Source organism: Martes martes, assembly GCF_963455335.1.
Source record: "Martes martes genome assembly, chromosome: 4".
Taxonomy (NCBI): Eukaryota; Metazoa; Chordata; class Mammalia; order Carnivora; family Mustelidae; genus Martes; species Martes martes.
The window spans coordinates 157,545,175-157,567,281 of NC_137891.1; the positions used below are offsets into that span (position 1 = coordinate 157,545,175).

At 56.9% G+C, this 22,107-nt stretch overlaps 3 protein-coding genes across 6 annotated transcripts; all 3 read right to left on the reverse strand.

The window, feature by feature from the left end:
• Nucleotides 1–694: 694 nt before the first annotated feature.
• Nucleotides 695–10,524, reverse strand: B4GALT2 (beta-1,4-galactosyltransferase 2). Its single transcript, XM_080802867.1, has 7 exons — nucleotides 10,221–10,524; nucleotides 8,320–8,675; nucleotides 7,874–8,109; nucleotides 4,720–4,910; nucleotides 4,443–4,565; nucleotides 4,226–4,330; nucleotides 695–1,610 (listed from the first exon to the last, which is right to left on the reverse strand). The coding sequence occupies exons 2-7, from the start codon at nucleotides 8,621–8,623 to the stop codon at nucleotides 1,460–1,462; spliced, it is 1,110 nt and encodes a 369-aa protein (XP_080658993.1). The 5' UTR covers nucleotides 8,624–8,675; nucleotides 10,221–10,524; the 3' UTR covers nucleotides 695–1,459.
• A 984-nt stretch (nucleotides 10,525–11,508) lies between these two features.
• ATP6V0B (ATPase H+ transporting V0 subunit b) lies at nucleotides 11,509–14,810 on the reverse strand. The gene is made up of 8 exons (XM_080802775.1): nucleotides 14,635–14,810; nucleotides 13,860–13,908; nucleotides 13,546–13,629; nucleotides 13,339–13,416; nucleotides 13,065–13,134; nucleotides 12,904–12,955; nucleotides 12,495–12,685; nucleotides 11,509–11,816 (listed from the first exon to the last, which is right to left on the reverse strand). Exons 1-8 carry the CDS (start codon nucleotides 14,699–14,701, stop codon nucleotides 11,790–11,792), a joined length of 618 nt encoding a protein of 205 aa, XP_080658901.1. The 5' UTR covers nucleotides 14,702–14,810; the 3' UTR covers nucleotides 11,509–11,789.
• A 1,703-nt stretch (nucleotides 14,811–16,513) lies between these two features.
• On the reverse strand, nucleotides 16,514–20,045 carry DPH2 (diphthamide biosynthesis 2). Of its 4 annotated transcripts, none has more exons than XM_080802834.1 (6): nucleotides 19,984–20,045; nucleotides 19,336–19,448; nucleotides 18,825–19,048; nucleotides 17,942–18,625; nucleotides 17,685–17,861; nucleotides 16,514–17,603 (listed from the first exon to the last, which is right to left on the reverse strand). In XM_080802834.1, the coding sequence occupies exons 2-6, from the start codon at nucleotides 19,365–19,367 to the stop codon at nucleotides 17,479–17,481; spliced, it is 1,242 nt and encodes a 413-aa protein (XP_080658960.1). In that variant the 5' UTR covers nucleotides 19,368–19,448; nucleotides 19,984–20,045; the 3' UTR covers nucleotides 16,514–17,478. The 4 variants fall into 4 exon arrangements, with proteins under 4 accessions (XP_080658960.1, XP_080658958.1, XP_080658959.1 ...); XM_080802832.1 differs by having other exon boundaries at nucleotides 19,670–20,043; XM_080802833.1 differs by having other exon boundaries at nucleotides 19,722–20,002.
• Nucleotides 20,046–22,107: the final 2,062 nt, after the last annotated feature.

Sequence of the window (22,107 nt, forward strand, 5' to 3'; positions counted from 1 at the left end):
CAGGAGAGCAGGTGGCCGGGCCGCGTTACCTGGATAAGGCCCGTCGCTCAAGGATGGGCCCCGCCCCCTCCTCGCCTCACGGGCCCCGCCCCCAGCCCGTCGCGCTCCCCGGCCTGCCCAAGCCCCACTCTTGTTCTGCCGCCAGTCTCACCGACTGAATTACCCGGTCCGGAGCCGCCGGTCTCTGGCGCTGTCCCTTCTGCCCCGCTTCTGGCTGACTCTCGGGAGCCACGGTTCCCCGTCACGGCCCCCAGGAGCCGGGAAGTGGGAACCGGGGCTCTAGCCCCGCCCCTTCCGCGCGGCCGTCACCCGGGAAACCGCGCCGCTACCCAGGCTCCGCCCCCAGCCCTTCCAGGTGGGGTGGGCGGTGCCCGCTAGCCGGGAGTCGGACCCGCAGCCGAGGTAGGTGGTCTGGGAGTACGAACCACGCAGAGCCCTGACGCCAAGCCCTCTGGGCTCGTCTCGCGGCAGCTTTCGTCTTTGGGGCAGGTGGGAAGAACCGAGAAATCGGAGCCCACTGGGACCGTTATTACTTCATTGCCTCTCCTGGCCGGGAGGCAGCGGCAGGGTAAACCTTTCCTCCTAGAGTCGGCGAAGTCTCGCGAGCGACTGGGGCCTGGGGAACCCGGACAGCCCGCGCCAGACAGACGGGTTAGGCCAGGTGCCCTCCCACAAGACACACGCGGTCTGGAATCTGGGCCCAGATTCGCTAACCCCAAGCAAAGGGGCTGCTCCATTCACGTTTTTTACTAAAGCACCCACACAAGTTTCTGTGCAATGTACAAACAACGAGCCGGCCCTGGGGCTACTGCCTTCTCTCTGAGACAGGGAGGCGGGAACCAGACTGACTGATCTAAGCCCCACCCGCCCCCCATGCAAAAGCCCAACCTCAAGATCCCAGGCAGCGACACAGCACCCCCTCTGGTCCCCTCCTGGGGCTGCTCCTCAGCAGGGGGCGCACCAGAGTTTGCCCCTACAATGTTGAATGAAAAAGGTTTCCCCTCCCCTGGGAGCACGGGGGATCCTCAGGTCTGAGAATTCCCCCTGGAAGCTACACTGCCCCCTAGTTGTACCTCCCACTCTTCCAGGCCCTAGGGGACTCAAGGGGGGAGAAACTGAGGCACAGAGAGGTGGAGTGACCTAGCCCAGGCCACTCCGTGAGGCAGTGCAGGGGCTGGCCCGACCCTGACAGTGAGGGAGGGCTGGGCTGGGGAGGGAGGGGCAGGAAGAAGGGTTGACCCCAGAGAGGGCCACACTGGAGGGGCTTGCCCAGGTTGGAAGTCCCCCAAAGTAGGTTCTGAAACTTCCAGGTGCAGCTGAGGGGGCCTATGGAAGACCCTCGGAGAACAGAGCCCACAGTCTCAGTCCTGGGGGGTCCCACAGAGTAGCCGCCAGCCAGGCTATCGAGGTCAGTCCTCTGGCAGGCAATCCTTGGCACTGGGAGCCTTTGTCCATAGTATCAGCCCCGGGGGGGCCATGACGGGGGCCGCCCAATGTCCACTGTGATATTGGTGAAGAGTGGTTGCCGAGACACCTCCAAGACCTGGTACCGCACTGACCCGATGCCATCCCGCTTCATGGTCAGCTTCGTGTTTTGAATCTTGGTAAACCTAGATAGGATAGAAGTGGGTCCAGATCAGGGCTACCCAATAAACCCAATATGGGATCTCTGGGGCTAAGGCTCAAGCCACCCTGGCTTCTTCCAGGGATGGCTCAGTTCTCACCAAACCATCAGCCCGTCACCTGCTTGGAACCCTTTTGCTCTGGCATCTGTTTTCAAAACAGAGATCTTATTCCCTTGAGTCCAGAATTGTGACACCCTCACAGATCTCTCTCTGATCTCAGACTTTTCTCCTAAGCCTTAGACTCAGACACAGGCATCCCACTGGCACCCCAAATGCAAGGGGTCCTGTGTCAGTCATCATCTGTACTCCCCAAGCCCCTCTTCTCTTTGCTATATTCTCTGTGTCCCTTACCACTTACTTACTGAGCAGTCCCCAAGTACCAGGCTCTGCTCTTAAGTACCAGGGACACAGTCAGGAACAGGACAGTAAGTCCTTCCTCTCATGGCAAGTCTGTTCCCCTAGGGGAGAGAGGTAACAGACAAGGAGCACATCAGAATGCTACGGGAGACAGGGCAGAGAGACCAAGATGGCTGCCCTGGGAGGCATAAGCACATGACACCAAAGCTGACAGCAGGGGGAAGGACATTCCAGGCAGAGGTAAGCACATGCTGACCCTAAACTGGAAATGAGAATCTGCACAGCCAGTGGTTCGAGCTTAATGGGCCAAGGGCGTAAGAACAGCTTGGAGGCTGGAGCGTGTAGGGATGGGGCTCTGGAAGTCAGAGGATGCAGGTTTTTTTATTCTAGGAGTGAGAAGACAGGGATTTTTAGCCCAGTCGGAGGCACGTGGGGAGGGCCAGAGGACAGGAACAATAGAAGGACAAGGGGGAAACAGGGAAACTAGTGAGAGGCAACTGCAGGAGTCCAGACAAGAGGACAAGAGGCAGTACTGGGGCAGAGGGGGTGAAGGGAAAAGCGGATGGGCTCAGAGACATTTTGGGAGAGGCACGGATACAACCTACTGACGGTTTAGACACACAGGGTGAGTGAAAGAAGAATCCAGGAAAACTAGATTTGAGGCAAAAGCCACTAGGTGGATAGAATCATTCCTTTCTTTGAGCCAGAAATGCCTTGCTGTCTTGCCACTTCCTCACCCAAGGCGGACATCACTAATTCATGAGGACACGGTGACCCGAAACAGGACCAAGGCTCCTGGCATGTGCTTTGAGAGCTCCCCTCCCACCTTCACTGCAACTGTTTTGATCCTCCTGGTCCTTCTGAGCTCAGCTCACGTCCCTCTCCAGAGCCACCCCAGCACCTAGCACTCTCCCTCAGATGCCCTGCAGCCCCTCTCCTCCCGTCCCTGTTCACCCTGCTTTTCATCTGAACTGCTTTTCCATCAGCTCCCTGGATGCCCAGTGCTTCATGCTCCTGCCAGAGGCCAGCCCACCACTGGTGCTGCAGCCTATCTCCCCACTCTTCCACCTGGCTTCAGAGCAGAACAACCCTACTGTTCTATCCGGGCGTGTGGCAGCCTCACACCCAGCACACCCCTGGGCCCCGTGATTCCTCCAAGCTTCCTTCCTGGCCCACCAGCAGTTCTGCCAGCCCTTCTTCACCTTCTTCAAACTCCAAGGGTGATCTTTCAAACCCGAATCTGATCCTGCTCCTTCCCTGCTTAAAGCCCTCCCATGACTCCCCATCGCCCCTGGCACAAAAGTGAAACTCCCAACCTGGGATCCGAAACCCCAGACACCCAGCACGGACCCCAATGCTGTCACTCCCAGCCCTCAGCGACTGTAATACCAGAGTCCCAGACTCTTAACTTATACCACACACGTTCACATTTCTAGACTGCTGCAAATACCATTCCTTTTCTCCAAACTGGCCTCCTCCACTAGCCTGGTGAATATAGCCCTGTGCCCAAGGCAGGCGTGTGACAAACACCTGTTGAATTCATGATCTTTCAAACCCTGGTTTACCATCACCTCCTCCTGGAGAGCCTCCCACCATCACTCCCTCTTCTGCCAAGACAGCACCTTGCCCTGATCACCGGGGCTGTAGCTCCCTGTCTCCCTCACTAGAGTGAACTTCCTGCGGGCTGTCCAGCAGGGACTGGCTCCAGACTCCCCCGCACCCACTCCCCCAGGTTAGAGCAGTGCCAGGAAGCCCTTGTCTACACTGCACATGCCCTCAGGTGCCTCTCCCAGCTGGCACCAGCACCGAATGTTGCTACGTCCTCAGGGATGGAACAGCCTGCTCCCGTCTCAGAGGGGTCAGCACTGTCTGTCCGCGCCCTGCCCCTTGTTGCTCAGGCCAGCTTCGTTGGGTCCCCAGGCCCAGGAGCTGTGCCCGGTGCCCGCTACCTCTTGTCTTGTCTGCTCTGGCATAAGGGAGGTCTGTGAGGACACCAACGGGAATGTAATCTACTCAGGGAAGATTTGAACCCTGCCTTTACATTGTTGTGACCTCTAGGAATTAGGCCAGGGATGACAGAAGTCTGGGGTGAGGGTGAGCTAGGGGTTGGGGAACAGGGATCAGGGGCATGGGAGTCCTCTCCAGGAGTCAAGGGGTCAGAGGCCTTGGGAATCACATCTGGGGATCAGTGGCACTGGGAAGTCCCTTCTAGGAAGTAAGGGATTAGGGGCACTTGGGGTCACCTCTGCGGGTTGGGCTCGTTATGCTTGTCCCGGTCGTGCTTGATCATGCGGTAGCGGCCTATGCGGATGTCTGGGCGCGAGATCTTCATCCCAGTCAGGGAGATCCTGGGGATGGGGACAGACGGGCTGGAGCAGGCACCAGGAAGGGCAAGGAGCCTCGCCCAGTCTGCGCTGCACCTGCTGCACCCAGTCTACTCCCCGCCCCACCCAGACTCACCGGTTGAAGATGTCGTCATCCTCGCCACCCCAGCCCCAGTACTCGTTGGGGAAGCCGTTGATTCTCAGAAACTGGGCTTTACTCAGGCCTGACACACCTCCGAAGTAGCCGGCATAGGGTAGCCTGTGGCACGGAAGGGCGGGTGTCAGCCGTGGGCCTGAGGGGATTCCAGGGGGAAGGCCGGAGATGGGATGAGGGGCCGGAAGCAAGGGGGCGCTGGGTGCAGTACCGACCGTCAGGGCAGGAGTCTGGGTCCAGCTGAGAAGGGAGCCCTCACCGGAAACCGAACTTGTCCATGGCAATGGCAAAGTGGCGAGGCTGGTCACCGCAGCGGTACAGGTTGCGGTCATCCATGGGGACCAGGTCCACGTCACTGAAGATGAAGCAGTCATAGGTGGCATCCTCTTTCAGTGCCTCCAGGAAGCCTACGTTGAGCAGCTTGGCCCGGTTGAAGGTGTCCTCGCCGTGCTGGGGTTGGTGCAGGGGACAGGTCAGCTCTGGGCCTGTGACCGGCATGCACCGGCCACTTTACCACTGGCCAGAGTGCTCCCCAAGCGGCTCCTACTACCCTGCCTCCCCCTGACCCCACTCTGAATGGCTCCCCTAAGTCCTGCCTTCCAAGACCTTCCAGGACTTGGCTCCAGGCTTCCCCAGCCGTTGCCGTCAGATCCCAAGGCTTTCTGTGCTACGTTCCTCAGCAGCCCTGGAAAACGCCAGGCTCTTTACTGCCTCGAGACCTTGCTGTTAGCTCTGGAATGCTCTCCTCTAACAGTCAAGCTAATGTGTGGACAGGCATCCCTGATCACACCTCCCTGCCTCTGCGTCATCGTTCATTCTGTCCTGTGAGCTTCGCTGAGTGTCCGGTTACACTGTGACCTAGAGCGCTCATTCCTTTCATTCTTTCACCCCTTCATCCCAGCATGCCCTGTAGCCCTGTCCTGGGTGCCAGGCACCTTCCCTGGGCCGGTGGAAGCCTTCGAGGAGAGCAGCCCGGAGCCCACTGCATCCCTGCTGAGCACACTCACAAGAGAAGATGAACAGTGAATGCCCCAAATAACCAGCGTCGAAGACAAAGAAACCATAGGGACTGAGCCATCCGGCCCCTTTGGCTCATCTGGATCCACATCCAAACCCCCAGGCAGCCTCTGAGACCGGGACAGGACCTGGTGAGATTCCCCAGTCTCCCCCGCAAAATGCCAAGCACAGGTGTACAGGCAGTCATGGCCCAGAGAGCCAGGGGTCCCCTGAGCAATGGGGCTGCAGGGCCAGGCCTCTTTGAGGCTGGGTTCCTGGCCATGCATGCCCATGCTCCCAATTCTAGCCAGAGCAAGGAGGATCCCATGGAAGGAGCTGACTGCTGAGCCCCCTGTCCCAACCTATCATCTCCAGGCTGGAGCTGGGCAGGGCCCTGGAGAGGGGTTTTTAGGCGGGCCCCTTGAGAGCGAGAGCAGGAATCATGGCCCCTCCTTCCCACCAGCCAGCCTGAGCCCCACAGGGTGGGAGCGGCTCGCCCTGCTTGCTCTCTCTCCTGGCCCTGCACCTTCCCTCCCACCAGCCCTTGCAGCAATTGTGCATTTTCTCCTGGCTCATCGGCTCTCCTTTCTGACCTTTCTCACCAGCCAGGAGCCCTGAGTTTCTCCCACGCGGCTCATAAACATGCCCAATTTTACCCCATCTGAAAAAGAAACCTCTCCAGCCACCACCCTACCTTTGCCTCCCCTTCTCGGCAGTGTGTTTTTTTTTTTTTTTTTAAAGAGTTGCCTCCAATTGGCTATTTCCATTTTGTCAAATCTGATTCCTTCTTCAACCCACTGCAATCTGCTTCCGCCCCCACCATGCCCCTGAAATGGTTCTCGCTGGGCCCACCTTGTTGCTAAATCCACTGGACGCTGCTTAGTCCATATCCTTCCTCCCCCAGCAGTGCTCACGTAGCTGCCATGCTTCCTTCTGGACACTTACTCCTGGGCTTCTGGGACACCACACTCTCCTGGGACTCCTCGAACCTCTCTGCCCAACCTTCCAGTCTGCGGTGCTGTCCCCTTCTCCACCCATCCCTTACATGGTGGCTTTCCTCTCTCAGGCCCCGAGCTCCCCAGGCAGGATGGACGTTGCTGGCTTTAGGGACCATCTGCATGCTGGTGGCTCCCAGATCCCTCTCTGCACCTCAGACCTCGCCGCTGGGAGGACTCATTGGTCCAACTGCCGGCTGAACATTCCTCTCGTACTTCACGCGGGCACTCAGACTCATCCCATGTAAAAAAAGAATTCAGGGTCAGGCTCTCCCTGAGACCTGGCCCAGCTCCTCTGTTCCATCTCACTCACAGGCGCAGCTAACCATACAGCAAATGGGCCAGGAAGAACCCTCCAGGTGTCCTGGTGTCTCCCTTTCCTTACTCTCTACCGTGTCACATCTCTCCCTTCACGGCCACGGCTGCTGCCGACCCACACACAGGTTCACTGTCTCTTTGCTGAACGTCGTACCCCTTCTCAACTAGTCACCCTGCCACCAGCCTCCCCTTCCGTCCCATTCCCCACATGCAACCAGAGCAGTCTTCCCAGGAAGCGAGCGTACATGCTGCTACTCGCTTAATCCAGCAGTGGCACGCCGCCTTTAGGCTGGAAGTCAACTGCTTCGCGTGCCTCCGGAGACCTTTCTGGATTTGGCCTGTGCCAGCAACTCCAGGCTCATCTTTGCTACCCACCCTACACGCTGGACCCCACACCCCCGCCAGTGGTTCCCGAACACACGAGACCAGCTCTCTGGGTGGGACCTGGGGCCTCCAGTCTGTCTGCAGACTGATCCCTACTCATCCCTCAAGACCCATCTCAACCACCACTTCACCCCAGGGCTACTGTTCAAGGCCCATCTGTGCCCCCACAGCCCCCTGCTCCAACTCATCCCACACGGTCGTCTTGGAGTCTATGGGGATCCAAGTCCAAGTATGGGAGTCCCAAGTACGGGAAGGAGGACCTACATCAGATCCTCCCCGGGTCCCAGCAGCCAGGCCTCATCAGGCCCAGGACAGGGCTGGGACCCTGAGCTGAGTTCCCGGGACCTCTGCTGTGGCCGTGGCCCTCTCACAGACTTCATTCCTCTAACCCGCCCCTCTCCAAGGGCTTCTCCATAGCCCCTCACAGCCAGCTGACCCTAGGTGTCTATGCAGGGCCCGCCAAGGGTAGACCATGGGGCTCATCTGCGCTGAAGCTACGCACACGGCCATTATCGTGTGTGCCAATGCTCGCGTGCACACTCCCCACCACGCACCTGCAAACCCTCCCATGTGAGCAGGCATGTACACGGAGCCCCACATGACCACAGGCAGGTGAGAAGCCATGAATGTTCCCACCCGCACTCACACACTGAGAGGCACACGGGTCTCCCCAGCCGCAGGTGCTCACGGTGCCCAGCCCCGGGGCCCCAGGCAGCAAACCTGGTTGATGACGTAGACGCCATAGCGCAGCCGCTGTCGCCTCAGGATGGGGTGCAGGTAGTGGAGCCAGTAGCGCAGGTGGTGCTCCCGGTGCCGGAAGGGGATGATGACTGCCACCGTCTGGGCCGGTGTGCAGTCGGGGGGCGCGTAGCGGCCGCCCAGGAGCACGCCCGGGTTCTCCCTCTGCACCCGCTCCAGCGGCATGGGCGAGGTGAACTCAATCAGCAGTCGGCCCACTGCAGGCAGGACGGCGGCAGGAATCAGCTGGCCATCGGAGGCCAGGGACGCCGGCCCTCTCGCTCAGCCCCGGGGGGAGGCCAGGGAAGCCCTGGAATGGCCCTCTCGCAACAGACCCGGACCCCTGTACCCCCGTAGGTCACTCCCTGAGCCAAACCGCGCCGGTCTTCTGCCCACCCCTAGAGGCCGGCCCTACCCTGCAGGCTCACCAAGGCCTGGCGGCGAGTCAGGACAGGGAGGCAGGACAGGAGCCGTGGGGCCGGGCCGGGCGCTGGGAGCCTCGGGGAGCCCCGAGCTGGGGGCGGTGGCGTTGGGCCGAGAGAAGTTGGTGCTGCTGCTGGCAGCTGGGTGGAGGGCCCGGGCAGGGCCGCGGGCACTGAAGCGGCTGAAGAAGGCCAGGTGCTGGGCGTAGACGTCAAAGTAGAGGATGACGGCCACAAGAAAGTGCAGCAGGCAGAGGAGGAGCACGGCCTTGCACACGCGCTCCAGCGTCCCCCCCAGCAGTCTGCTCATCCCGCAGGCGGCCGCCGGCCCGCCCAGTGGGCCCGGGCATCCGGCTGCCGGCCTGAGCAGGGGGAAGAGAGAAACAGACCCAGCGGGTCAGGGCCCGATGAGCCAGGCTACCCAGCCCCCGCCCCTGCCTGCTGCTCACCCTCACAGACCTGCATCCTCACACTTATTACCTGCTCACACCCTGTGACACTCACAGACTCCCATTCACACGGACACAGTCCCTGGCAACTCACTACTCACACAGCCTCACACACCTGAGTACTAACCCACAGACACACACGTTCCTCATTCTCGCTGCCACACATACACAGAAGCACAACCTCATGCTCCCTCACACTCAGGTGCACGCCCTTATTGCGTGACTCGACACACAACTCTGTGTGTCCTCAGAAACATGAACACATGACCTCTGATCACAGTGGTTCATACCTCCCAATGAAAACATTTACTTGCAGACTCACATGTGTACCTGTGCCCCAGAGAACAGACACCCCACAGGCCAGCATCCTCAACCCAGGACTCCTGGTCTGGGGAGGCGCGACCATTTACTGAGTACCTAGCATGCAGGAACCCTTGGTACTCGTGACTTCAGTTAGTCCTCCCAGGACCATGGTGGGCAGTAGTGGTGTGGTTGGACAGGTACCAGTGACAAGTAGGCCAGGCCAACTAGGACCAGGCTGGGAAGCGGCCCTCAGCATCCAGGAGGCCCAAATATGAACAAGATGTTTATGGGATCCCTGCCCTCCGGAGTGGGAGCTCAAAATACAAGGTGGGGCATAGGACGCCCCTCCTTTAAGACCTCAAGGATTGGGATGAACTTTCTGGAGTCTGCCCAGCACTTGCTGGTTCTGATTCCAGGAAGAAGGAACGCCTAGGCCCTGGAGACCCGTCCAGTACCAGCATGCCAGGGAAGGGTCTCCGGCCATGGCTCCAGCTGGGGTTCCAACAGAGCAGCACTTCTGGGGGCTGGGTCTCACTCAGAGATACACAGCATCACACAACCACAGCCACCGTGGGTCCCAGCTAAAGTCACCTGCACTCACACACACTGAGAACTACATGGAGTCACAGACACACCCCAGTGACAGTAACAGTAACGCAGAGTCACACACTCACAAACAAAGCCGCTGCTCCTCGACGTACACAGCCATGCATGCAGGCTCCCGGGCAGCTCGGACGCCCGGCCCCACGTGCAAACATTCCCACCCCTCCCTCCGGGGCAGGGGTTCTGGGTCAGGCTGGCGGCCAGGCTCCGAGGTGCCTTAGGGCGGGGCTGAAAGGCAGACCGGCCTGAACACGTGGCTCCCCGGGGCGGGGGAGGCAGTGAGGACCCGGTGGGTGTGGAGTCTGGGGGGGGGGCGTGGATTGGGGGAGTGGATGTGGGGCGGGGGCCGAGGCCAGGGGGAAACGTGAGTGGAGCGTCTCCCCGCGCCACGAGGCCAGGGCGAGCGAGGACAATAAGGGAGGCTGGCAGGGGGCGGGCAAGAGGAGCCCGGGGCGGGGGGTGGGGAGGGGAGGGGAGGAAAGAGCCGAGGGGGAGGGATGGGGGAGGGATGGGGAAACGCCAGGCCGGGGTCTGGCCGCCGGCGCCTCTCACCGGCTCCTGGGCGGGGATCGCGGGGCCGCGCTCGGGGCGCTCCTCGTGGGGCTGGGTCTGGAATGTCGGGGCCCTGGGCTGGGGGCCGCGCGCGCACCCCTCTCACCCGGCGCTCGGGGCTCAGCAGGGGGCACCGCTCCAGCTCGGGCTGGGTTCCCGGCTCCCGTGGCTGCGGACGGCTCCGTCCCCCATGGCCCGGCCCCGCCGCCTCCCGCCGCCCGGTCAGCGGCCCCCGCGGCCCCCGGGCCGCCTCCCGCCGCCGCCGCGGGCCATGGAGCCGAGCCGCCCCGGGGGGCAGGGCGGGGCCGGGCGGCCGGGCAGACCCACGGACCGGCGGACCGATGGACCACAGCGCCGCCGCCTCCCTCCCGCGCTACGGCGCCTCGGAGGGGCAGGCCCGGCCGGCGCGCCCGCGCGCGCGCCCCCGCGGCCCCCGCCTCCAGCGCGCCCGCACCCGCCGCGCGCCTCTGCCGTCCGCCCCTGCCGGCGGCCAAGCGCGGCGGACCGAGGGGACAGAGGTGGCACGAGACCAGAGAGGAGCGGAAGAAATCGGTAAGGCTCATCCCAGAGGTTGGGTTCGGGGTCCGGACTGGGGAGGGTGTGAGCGTGGGCTGGAGCGCGAACTCCGCCAAAGGGGGCCTGGAAGTTAGGCGACTCTAGCAGGGAGGATAGGGATTTGTCCTCTCATTGATGGGCACAGGTTTATAGGTATGCCAGCGGTCGCGGGAAGGAGTGGGGGGGGGTGGTGGTTGCTGGTTGGGCAGGACCCTTAAAGGCGTGAGGAGAAGCGTGTGGCAGGGGCTTCTAGGGTGACAGGGTGTTGGTAAAAGATTGCACAGAAGAGGGAGGAGCTGGGGCCCTGGGAACAAGAGCTCAAATTAGTTACTGGCAGGGGATGGCACTGGGATATGCAGAGGCAAATGAATGGGCTCCAAGCCCCTGAGGGATAGACAGTGAGGGATGCCTGAGGGTAGAGCCAGATAGATGTGGCCCACCTGGGCTTAGCAGACAGAACCTTGAAGACCTGGGACTGGGAGGATAGCCCCCTTCTCTGCACAAACACCTGGGTCCATTCATCCCCAGCGTCCCTTGCTCCTTTCAATAAAGATATTCAAGGCTAGAGTCCTCAGCCCAGCACCCTTCCTCTCCACCCAGGAACCAGCTCTGTCTAAAGCAGAGACTGTATATGAGACAGGTGCCAAGAAGCTGGCATTATGTTGAGGCCTATAGGTCGTTTTATCCTCTCTCCATGAAAGAATGTAACAAAGGAGGGCAACAGAAGCAGCACTGACCCAGACAAAAACCATGTTTATTTCACAAACACTGGGAAGATGGGTTGGGGGTAGAGGTGGGACACAGGTGCACAGCTCCACACGGTCATCAGCAACCCACTCCCCACACTGAGGCTCCAGCCAGGTAGTGCCTCCAAGTTGATGGGCAGCAAGAAGCCAAGTGCAGGGAGAGCCCTGAACACCAAGCCCCCTGAAAGGCCAAGGGTGACAGCTCCAGCTGTCCTGGGAAAACCACAAATAAATAAAAGTGGGACACGGCCCCACCCAAACAGATCATCTAGTCACCCATCTTCACTCTGGAGGTCTGCAAAAGAAGAACAAGGAGAAATCAGGTAGTGACAGAGGAATAAGTAAGACAGTAATAACAAATGACGTAAGGTCAGCCCTAGCAAACCCATGGTGGGATGGACAGACCACAACAGATGGATGATGGGACCAAGATGGACATGCTGTGACAAACAACGATGAACAGGGACAGTCAGACAACCACAGAGTTAGGCTGTGGGACAGAGAGATAGAGGAGTGGCACATGAACAGGACCCATTACCAAGAGTCAACCCAAATAAGCATTCACATTCAGACCACCAAGCTGATCCTCAGCCACACATACACATTGTCAGAAAAAATACACACAATTCAGACATACTGTTCTACTCACAGTATAGATACACACAGGCCTAGAGACACAAAGTCAAACACACCAAGACAGACTGACAGACAAGATCCCAATCCAGGCTAAACTACAAATAAAGACCAAAAAATAATACAACAGAAAGTCCCAATGAAAGACCTATAGACACAAAGCAGTAGGGAAATACACATTACACTAGTCAATGACACCACGCTGGAAAGCTTCAAAAGAGGAAAACCGAAAAATGGGAATTAAGTGGGGGGAACTGCTCAGGAGTTCTATGGTTATAGATGGAAAGAGAGTGAAGCTGGGTTGGGGACAAGGACACAGGATCCCCAGGGGATTCATCACCTGAAGGATTGCAACAATGACGCCAAAGAGGCCAATGGCACTGCCAAAGATCTCCACGATGAGAATCTTCACAAAGAGGCTGGGGTTCTGTGCATCAGCCAGGGCAGCTCCACTGCCCACGATGCCCACGCAGACTCCACAGAAGAGATTAGAGAGGCCCACTGTGAGGCCAGCTCCAAACATGGAGTAGCCTGAGGGGATGGAAGGAAGAGTATTGAGGCCAAGCCAGGCACAAAGGGAGAGGAAGACAAGGCCCCAACATGGACTCATGGGGCTAGTCACCACTCCTAACTCTGCAAAGCAGGCCAAACAAATGGAGTGAATGTTGAAATGATGGGTCTAAGCTGGGGCACAGAAGTGGGGAAGCAGACATGAAGCCCCAGGTTTTTTCCCTCACATATCCACCTACCTGCATGGTAGTTTCGATGCCCAATGGCCTGGGGGTCAGTGGCACTGAAAGGCTGCAGGAGGCAGAGAAGTAATCAGAAGCCACACTCCCTCCTCCAGTATCATTAATCACTGTATAGAACACACTGGAATAGATGCCCACCCCACCGTGGTTCTCCATACCTCAGCCATGTTGCTGATCACAATTGCCATGATGATGCCATAAATGGCCACAGCCTCACAGAAGATGATGCTGGTAGTGGTGGGCATGGGGGTGGAGAGGAGAAAAAGATGAGAAAGAAACAAATCTTCCTCCCCCAAAGAGTCCCCAGCCACCATTTCCCCCACTGACTTCCCACCCCATCAGGAGGCTGGTCAGAAGCAGCATGTCAGGTCAAACAAACAGGGAGCTCCCAATACAGATGATCTGGCAACCCTCCAAAGGTCCTACATTTACCTGACCAGATTCTTGGTCTTGATCCTGGGGGCCTTCACCCCTCCTCCAATGATAGAAGAGCCAGTAATATAGATGCCCCTGGTGGAAAGATAAAAAAACCGATGAGCAGAACCCAAGCTTGTCACTGCCCCCAAGATGACTAAGGACCCACTGACACCACCTGCTATGACTCACCTCTCTCCCCAGTCCCACCACCCCAACACTCACCATGCTGCCCCAACCACAGACAGAGAGATAGCTAGACCAATGCCCAAGTTTGACCACATGAAGGGGGAAGTTTCAGTCAGGAACCTGGTGTGGAAACGGAGGAAAACAGTTTCAGCCTTGGTGGAGAAGTGAGCACAAAATCCATATCCCAACCCTCCACGCCCACCAGTCCTGAACGCTGAGATAAAATACATCTTGTGTCCCAAAGGTCCATGTCCCATGCACGTGGGGATGGGGTGGAGTAGGGGCTTAGATCAGTGAAGGAAAGCTACAAAGAAGCTCCTAGGGGAAATCCTCTCCCTGCAGTCCCTTACCATGCCACATCAAAGCGGAAACCCAAGTCAAAAATGGTGTAGCAGATTCCTGCAGGAGTGAGGGAAAAAAGAGTTAGAGGCGGTTCTCTAGAGAGAAACTTCCCAACTTAGACAAGAAATATCTGCCCCGCTGTAACGTCCCCAAAAGTCTGCCTACAGGTTAAGTCAAGGGAGACTTGTCAGCCTGGCCTCCATGTGAAAGCACGGCTATCTATTCACACTCCTCAGCTCAGGCCTCCATTTTCTGCCACTCCCTCAGTAACCTATCGTCTCCCAGTTACACCACCTCCCAGACCAAGACCCTCCACGGCCATCTACCAGTCGGTCTGAATACCCTGGAGAAAGGGAGAGCGCACCGGATCCCACCCGCCGGATCTGATCCGCTGTTTACCCAACAAGCTGTGGGTGGGGGCGGAGGGCAAAACGACAGGGAAAAGAGGAACTGGAAAGGCCGGCTCGTGACCTAAGCAGGCCCCTCTGGAGCAAGCGAGGGATCGCAACAGTGAGATGGGGGAGGGGCGGTAGTGACAGAGAAGTACCGAGCGGCTCTCGCAGCCCCCACCTCCCCCCGTCCGCGCTCCTCCTCAAGGGGCTAGAGATCCGGGTCTCCTCTGTCAGGGTCAAAAGCCCCAACAGCCTTGAGGCAAGTCCTGGGGCCCCAGGCACAGACCCCACGCTGGGGCCCAGCATTCCCGGGACCCCACTTCTCCCGCTGGGCTCCAGCCCCGCCAGCGGGGCCCGAATGCTGGCCCCGCCCGCCAGGGCCCGGCCTCACCCACGACCAGCATGCAGGCCCAAAAGGCCACGAAGACCCCGGAGTAGAGCAGCGCTAGCCCCGTCATGGCGGCAACGACGGCGGGACTCGGGTCCGTGGGGCCACAGCTAAACCCGCGTCCCTGCGTCCACCGTGCGCCCCGCAGTCTGTCCGCCCGCCCCGCAGCGTCACCTGACTCACCCACGTGACGCGCGGGCAGCACGTGACCCCACGCCCAACCCTGCGCCGCTGTCCGTCCAGAACTTTGGCGACGCCAAAGCGCTGAGAATTGTGGTTGTTGTAGTCCCTCGCTTCAAAAAGGGATCCAGCAGTCCTCAGTACCTCGACCTCCGGCGGGTCACTTTCATCTCTCTCCAAACCACTCTTCCTCAGCCCCTATAGTCAGCTCCACTTGGGCTACACCAGAGCCTCCTCGCGGGGCTCCTCAGCTTGGCCTCCAAGCCAGTGCTGATTCCATGGGCCTCCTCCCTTGCTGTGCTCCCCAGTTCAGCGAGGGTGTCTTGCTAACTTTGCTCATGCTCTTCTTTCTGCCTGAAGCACGCTGCTTCGTGTTCATCTCGTTGCCCAGCTAACACCTATTGGTCCCCAGAAAACACTGTTCTAGGAAGCCTTCCCTAGCCCAGAGGCAGGGCAATGTGCCTGCTCTGGGCTCCCCTGCTGTCCTGGTGATCCCTATGAAACTTGTCACTCTTTAGTTTAAAATGCCATTTCAGGGGTGCCTGGGTGGCTTAGTCAGTTAAGCATCCGCCTTCCACTCAGGTCGTGATCCTGGGGTCCTGGGATAGAGCCCTGCATCGGGCTCCCTGCTCAGCAGGGGAGCCTGCTATTCCCTCTCCCTCTGCTTGTGCTTTCTCTTTCAAATAAATAAAATATTCAATAAAATGCCATTTCACTCAGAATAAAAGCCACAGTCCTAGTACTAGGCCTCTCCTGGTGCAGCTTCCCATGCCCCTCACCTGATTTCATCTAATATTCCCCCATTAACTGCACTGGCCTCCTTGCTATTCTTTGAACATACCAGCCATACCCCCACTACATCACCCTTGCATTTGTTCCCTCTGCGTCTACTTATCCATATGGCTCACTCCATAACTTCCTTTCAGTCTTTGCTTACCTTCTTCAAAAGGCCTTCCCTAATCATCTCGTTTAATACTGCAATCCACTATTCCTTGTGCTTCTTCCCAGCTTTATAGTTCTCCATAGTACCTATCACCATTTCGCATACTAAGTATTTTGTCCATCTCTCTTCCTCCACCCCCCATGAGAATTAAGTACCATGAAAGGGTTTCTGATGAGCTTACTGTATTTCCAGTGCCTGGCACACAGTGGGTGCTCCATATGTATTTGTAAAATACACGATTGGTGCCCATTTTGTCTGCTGCCACAGTCAGTTTACAGATCTGCCTCTACCAGTAGACTGGGCACTCCCTGAGAGGAGGGACCACATCTCCGTTTACCTGCTTCTTCAACACCTTGGACAGTGCCAGTATGCCAAGAGCGTCTGCAAACTTGGTAATGAAGAAATGCCCCATGGTGCGCTTGGGTGACCCAGTTGGTTAAGCGGCTGCCTTCAACAGGTCATGATTCCGGGGTCCTGGGATTGTGCCCCACATTGGGCTCCATGCTCAGGAGAGAGCCTGCTTCTCTCTCTCCCTTTGCCTGCCGTTCTGCTTAATTGTGCTATCTGTCAAATAAATAAAATCTTAAAAAAAAAAAGTGCTCCCAGGGCCTTCCCTCCTCACTGAAAGTAGTTTCACTGTCTTGTAATTGCTTATTTAACTGCCTCTCTTCCTAACTACACTGTGAGGACAGGAATCCAGTTAAATACAGTTCAGATCTCCACTCAGGACCTATAGTGTTTGATGAATAAAAAGAAACAGAAGGAGAAAAAGTATCCAGTTTATTCAAGTTTCTGTGATCTCCTGTGAGAAACAAAATAGGAATCAGTATAGACCAGCACTGTCCAACAGAACCTTCTGAAATAATGGAAACGTCCTATTGCTGCATTGTCCTCTCATGTGGCTAAATGACCACTGAAATGTGACTAGTGTGACTGACAAATGGAGTTTTTATTTTTTATTTTTAAAGTTAACTTTTTTAGTAATCTGTTGACCCACCATGTTGAACTCATGACCCCGAGAGCAAGAGCTGCACACTTTTCCAGCTGAGCCAGCCAGGCACCCTGAGAAATTTTTAATTTTAACTAATTCAAATTAACACTGAACAGCCATGGGTGTCTAGTGGTTACTTTGTCGGACAACACAGGTCTACACCAGTGGTTCTCAACTAGGGACAGTTTTGCCCCTACAGCAGACACTTGTCAATGTCTGGACGCATTTTTGGTTATCACAATTGGGTATGTTGGTGGCATCTAGTGGGTGGGCAGAAACCAGAGACAATCCTAAGCATACTATAGTGCACAGAATAGCCCGCCACAGCAAAGAATTATCTGGTCCAAAACATCAATGGTACCAAAGTTAGGAAACCCTGGTCTAGACTATCTAGGACCTTTGACAAGGGCAAACCCTCAACTGCACATCAGAAACTGGGACTGGCCAGAGGCCCTGGGCTGTTCCCAGGAGGACAGATGGGCCCATAAGACTTCAGGAAAGCCCCAAATCAGTCCCATCAGTCCAACAGGTATTTATCAAGCCACTATATGCTAAGCCTTGTGCCAGGGCCAGGACAGGAACAGAGCAGGATTCCCTTCCTCAGTGAGGGGCTGTCCACCCTTCCCTGCATCCAGGCTCCTTCAAGGATTCTGGCAGAGGAGGCGGATGCAGGGAGGATTAAAGGTCTTTGCAGCAATTCTTAAGTCCATCTGTGTCTCTGGCCCAGATGGTATCAGCTGCTTCCCTCATCCTCGTAGGCGATGGCAATCCCTCGTCTTCCACTCACAGCTCCTGTCACTGGTGTCTGACCCAGACGGGGCTGCAGCCCTTGCCAGCTCCGGGAACTAAGGTACAAGGCTGTAGAGAGAGGGGACTGAGGCCAAGTGGGTGGAATCTGGGGAAAGAGTTCAGCTGGGAGCAGAGACTTGGCACACTTACCTGCAGGGCTGCTCTCAGCGAGCTCTAGCTGGGGCCGCAAGGTCAGGGCCAAACACCCAGGATCATCTGATGGCTTCCACACAGGTGGGGGTCGGAGTTCCCCAGTAATGAGTGACACATCTGGGGTGTCCCACAGTTCTGAGTCGGGTGGTGGGAGGGGCACGTGGAAGGGAGAACCTGGGAAGGAGAAAAAGGATCCATACTGGCCCGATTCCTGCCCCACATGTTTCCAGCTCAGGCAGTACCCCAGCACTCACCAGGCAATAAATCCGCATAATGTGTGAGGTGGGGAGCCAGGCCTGCAGGTGGCCAGGCGGGGTTGCAGGCAGCTTCCAGCTCACATGGTGCCAACACAGGCCGGAAGAAGCCACCAGAAGGCTGTGGAGCTAAAGCACCAAGAGGGCAGGCCAACAGCACAAAGACATCCACCTCAGGGAAGTTGGCGAGCTTGGGAGGCGTGGGCCGCCCCAGGGCCAACACATAGCTGCGCTTGCCTGCAGCCTGAGCCAGGTTCCGCAAATGTGCCAGCGCCTCCTGGTGTCGGGCTACACCCAGTGTCCCTGCCAACAGTCCTACCACACGGGCATCTCTGGCCCTCTCTACCAGATAGTGTCTACGTGCCCTTAGCCGCCCAGCCCGGACACCTTCATCCTGAGTCTGCCCGGTATCTGGGCAGCAGGTGAAGAAGGGCTGCCCTGGTGCCCAGCCCAAGAGCAGCCGGCTCAGGTCTGGGTCAAGGTCAAGGTCAGCACTGGCTGCAGAGCCCCCCACATAGAAGGCACCATATTCTTCCAGACACCTCCCTGGAGCCAGGGGGAAGCGGCGCCCAAAACGCTCCAGGGGCTCAGGCTCTGGACTACAGGAGCCCACTGTCAATGGAAGAGCTGGGCTGGAGACAAGCAGGTCCAGGTACCGCGGGCGCAGGAGAGTGGCCAAGGCCTCTGGAAGAAGGAGGTGATATTAGAGTTGGGGTCTGCCAAAGGAGAAACCCCATCATCCCCAGGTGACTGAATGTGACCCAAAAGCAAAGACTAGGATCAAGCCCGTATCAAGAGCTCTGTGGGAGTGTACTGAAATGTGACTACCAAGGCACAAAGTAGTTGGCCCACCCTTCTTGTATGCCAAAGCAAAAACCCTCACCCAAGGCGTGGGCACAGGCCGGCTCACTTAGCAGCACCACAGGCGCTTTGGAGTCTGGGTTCTGGGCCTCAAAGGCCTTGGCGCAGAGCTCCAAGTGCACAGAACGTTGACCAAGGACGAAGGCCACAGGCAGTGGGCGGGCTGGAGGGCTTAAGCAGGCAGGACCAAAATGTACAAGGGCCTGAGCTCCAGCTTGCTCAGCACCCAGTACATCCACACAGCAGCTGCAGGGGAGACACCATTAGTGAGAAGAATTTTCTCAACAGGAAAACAGCAGCTGCCCTTCATGGGAAATGTGAAGCCTGAAATATCGCCGGTGAAGTAAACGATGTTATAAACGAAGACACTGTCATTCAGGGGAGCAGCTATAAGAGCGGGCATCATCATCAAGAAAAAACACAAGCCACTGGGGGCAGACACTGTCATAGGAGGGAAACACCAAGAGCCTTGGATCCTAGACCTACTCCCCAGCCCCGACCCCTGCCCCCAACCCTCACGCTCAAATTCATACCTGCCATAGGCCGTGTCGCCCAGAATGAACATCTTCGACCCTGTGGTCCCTTCCAGTCGTGCAGCCACGGCCCCAGCATCTCCCAATAGCTGGTCAGGGAACTGCAAGGCCACCTGTAAGTATAAGCCATAGAATCAGGAACAGCCTCTTCTCCACCCTCTTCCTCTTCAAGGAAAACCTTCCTGGAGTCCCTGCCGAACCTTCGAAGCCCCTCCTCCCACAGGAGCAACTGCCCCCGTCCACCCCAGCCCCATCCTCACAAAACTATCCCAATATCCCGATCTTCTGGGAGACCCATCCCGAGGTGAGCCACTCCTCCCTAACCTGCCCTCACCCGCTGACACCCCAGGTCGCGGACAAATTCAGCGACTCGCTCCAGCTCGTACACGCGGTGCAGGTCCTCCGGAGGAGTGAGCTGCCCCGGGGCGCCCGCGTCTCGCTGCAGCGCTGCCTCAGCGGGGCTGCTGAACGTAGATTCCATGAGGCACCGCTAGGGTGGCAGGAAGCAGCAGGGAGCTCCCTCGGTCAACTTCAGGCCCCGCGTCCTCAAAAGCAGCCCTCAATAAGTCAGAGTCATTTAACGAGAGCGGCGAATCTGGGAAGTCGGTGCGCAGCCTTCGGACCATCCCTCCACGACCCCAAACTCACGTTTCTCGGCTACCCCACTGCACGAGGGGATGTGGGGGATTACTTCCGGGTTCTTGAGGCGGGGCTGGCAGTAGTTTCGCCAGTCTTAAACTAGCACTGCTCTCGCCTTCCAATCCTCGCCAGGCCGCCCTCAGAGAACCAATGATCTGCTCCAGAGCCCAAGTCAATTGGGAGTCAGAGGAAGGCGCGGAGCCTTGTGGGTGTTGTAGTTCCTCTAGTCCTCGTCTCCAGCGGCTGGTTTTCCTGTTCAGCCCGCCAATGGCGCTCAGAAAAAGTGACTGCCCGGGTACCTGGCTGGCTCAGTCAGAAGAGCATGTGACTCTTGATCGCAGGGTTGCGAGTTGGAGTCCCACGGGATACAGATTAAATAAATAAACTTAGAAAAAAAAAAAAGCGACCCCCTGAAAATACTCGTTTGAGCATCTCCCATCGTGGTACACTGTTAAGCACTTCATTCCACTCTATCATCTAGGAAGTAGCATTGCATAATTTTCTTTTTTTTTTTTAAAGATTTTTATTTATTTATTTGACAGACAGAGATCACAAGTAGGCAGAGAGGCAGGCAGAGAGAGAGGAAGGGAAGCAGGCTTCCGGCTGAGCAGAGAGCCTGATGTGGGGCTCGATCCCAGGACCCTGGGATCATGACCTGAGCTGAAGGCAGAGGCTTCAACCCACTGAGCCACCCAGGTGCCCCGCATTGCATAATTTTCAATTCAGGTGCCAAACTGCCTGGGTTTGGATACTGTGCTCTGCCATTGCTACTTATTCAACACCTCTGTGGCTGTTTCTTCATCCGCAAGTGGGGGTTGTAGCAAGAGGATTCCTAATAATATTGTTGGCTCAAATGAATTTAGATACAAAAGTTTACAACGTAGTCCTTCGTATATCATATACTGAAAGCATCGCTGTTTTTCTCACAGTCGTCTGTTAATCGGGTAAATATGGAGCACTTATTGTTCACCAGGTACTAAATTCTTAAAGTTAACAGTCTTTGGAGTAAGACTTGTCCCAAGAGCGCCTGGCTTGCTCAGTAGGCAGAGCGTGGGACTCTTGATCTCAGGGTTGTGAGTTTGGGTCCCACGGTGGGTATAGAGATTATTTTTAAAAATAAAATCTTGAAAAAAACAACAAGAATTGTCCCATTTTACAGATGAGGACACTGAGGTCCTAGTAAGACACAGCAAGTCAGTGGCACAATCAGCATCAAACCCAGATTTGACTTCAGAAAGTAGGCTTTACCCCCTCATTCTCCTAGCTTATATATGCTACATTTGATCATGGGGGATAGCGGAGGAAGACACTTGGATACCATGTAGTAGGAGAAAAGGACTAATAGAAACATTTCCGGGGTGCCTGGGTGGCTCAGACGGTTGAGCATCTGCCTTTGGCTCGGGTTATGATCTCAGGGTCCTGGGACCGAGTCCCACATCAGGCTCCCTGCTCAGCGGGGAGCCTGCTTCTCCTTCTGCCTGCTCTGCCTGCTGCTCCCCTGCTTGTGCTCTCTGACAAATAAATAAATAAAATCTTAAAAAAAAAAAAAAGTCTCTACATACTTCAGGAGAAGTGAGAAATCAAGAGTAAGTGAAAATGGGACTGAAGAAGGGTCTCAAGATGGCATATGAAACAGGGACTGATGCTGGCTGGCATGGAAAGAATGAATGAGGATGTGCCTCCATTCTTGTGTAAAGATGGGGAAAAAACAGGGGAAGGAGTGAGACAAACACAGGAGTAACTAGTTCTCCTATCACCTCCGAGGAGACACAGGTTCAGGAATGGAAATGGGGAGACCCAAACCCTGCTCTTAAGATCTTACTGAGGAGAAGGCTGGGGTGTCTAAGAGGCAAGGTCAGTGGAGACAGAAAGGGATGGAACCCTGCTAAGGGAGGAGATCAACAGCCATCCAGGAGCTGTCCCTGGTCCTGACTGAGCCCTGACCATCAGGAGCTGGTCACGTACCACAGAGGTGGGGAGCTCTGGGTATGAAGACAGCTCCACGTTATGCATTCCTCTTCCTCTGCGGGCTGCCATGCTTCCTACCACACATGCTCAGGCCCACTTTCTATATCTTTCCTCAACCATGTGCAAGTTTGGCCTCCATAACCCCATACAAGAAACCTATCCTGG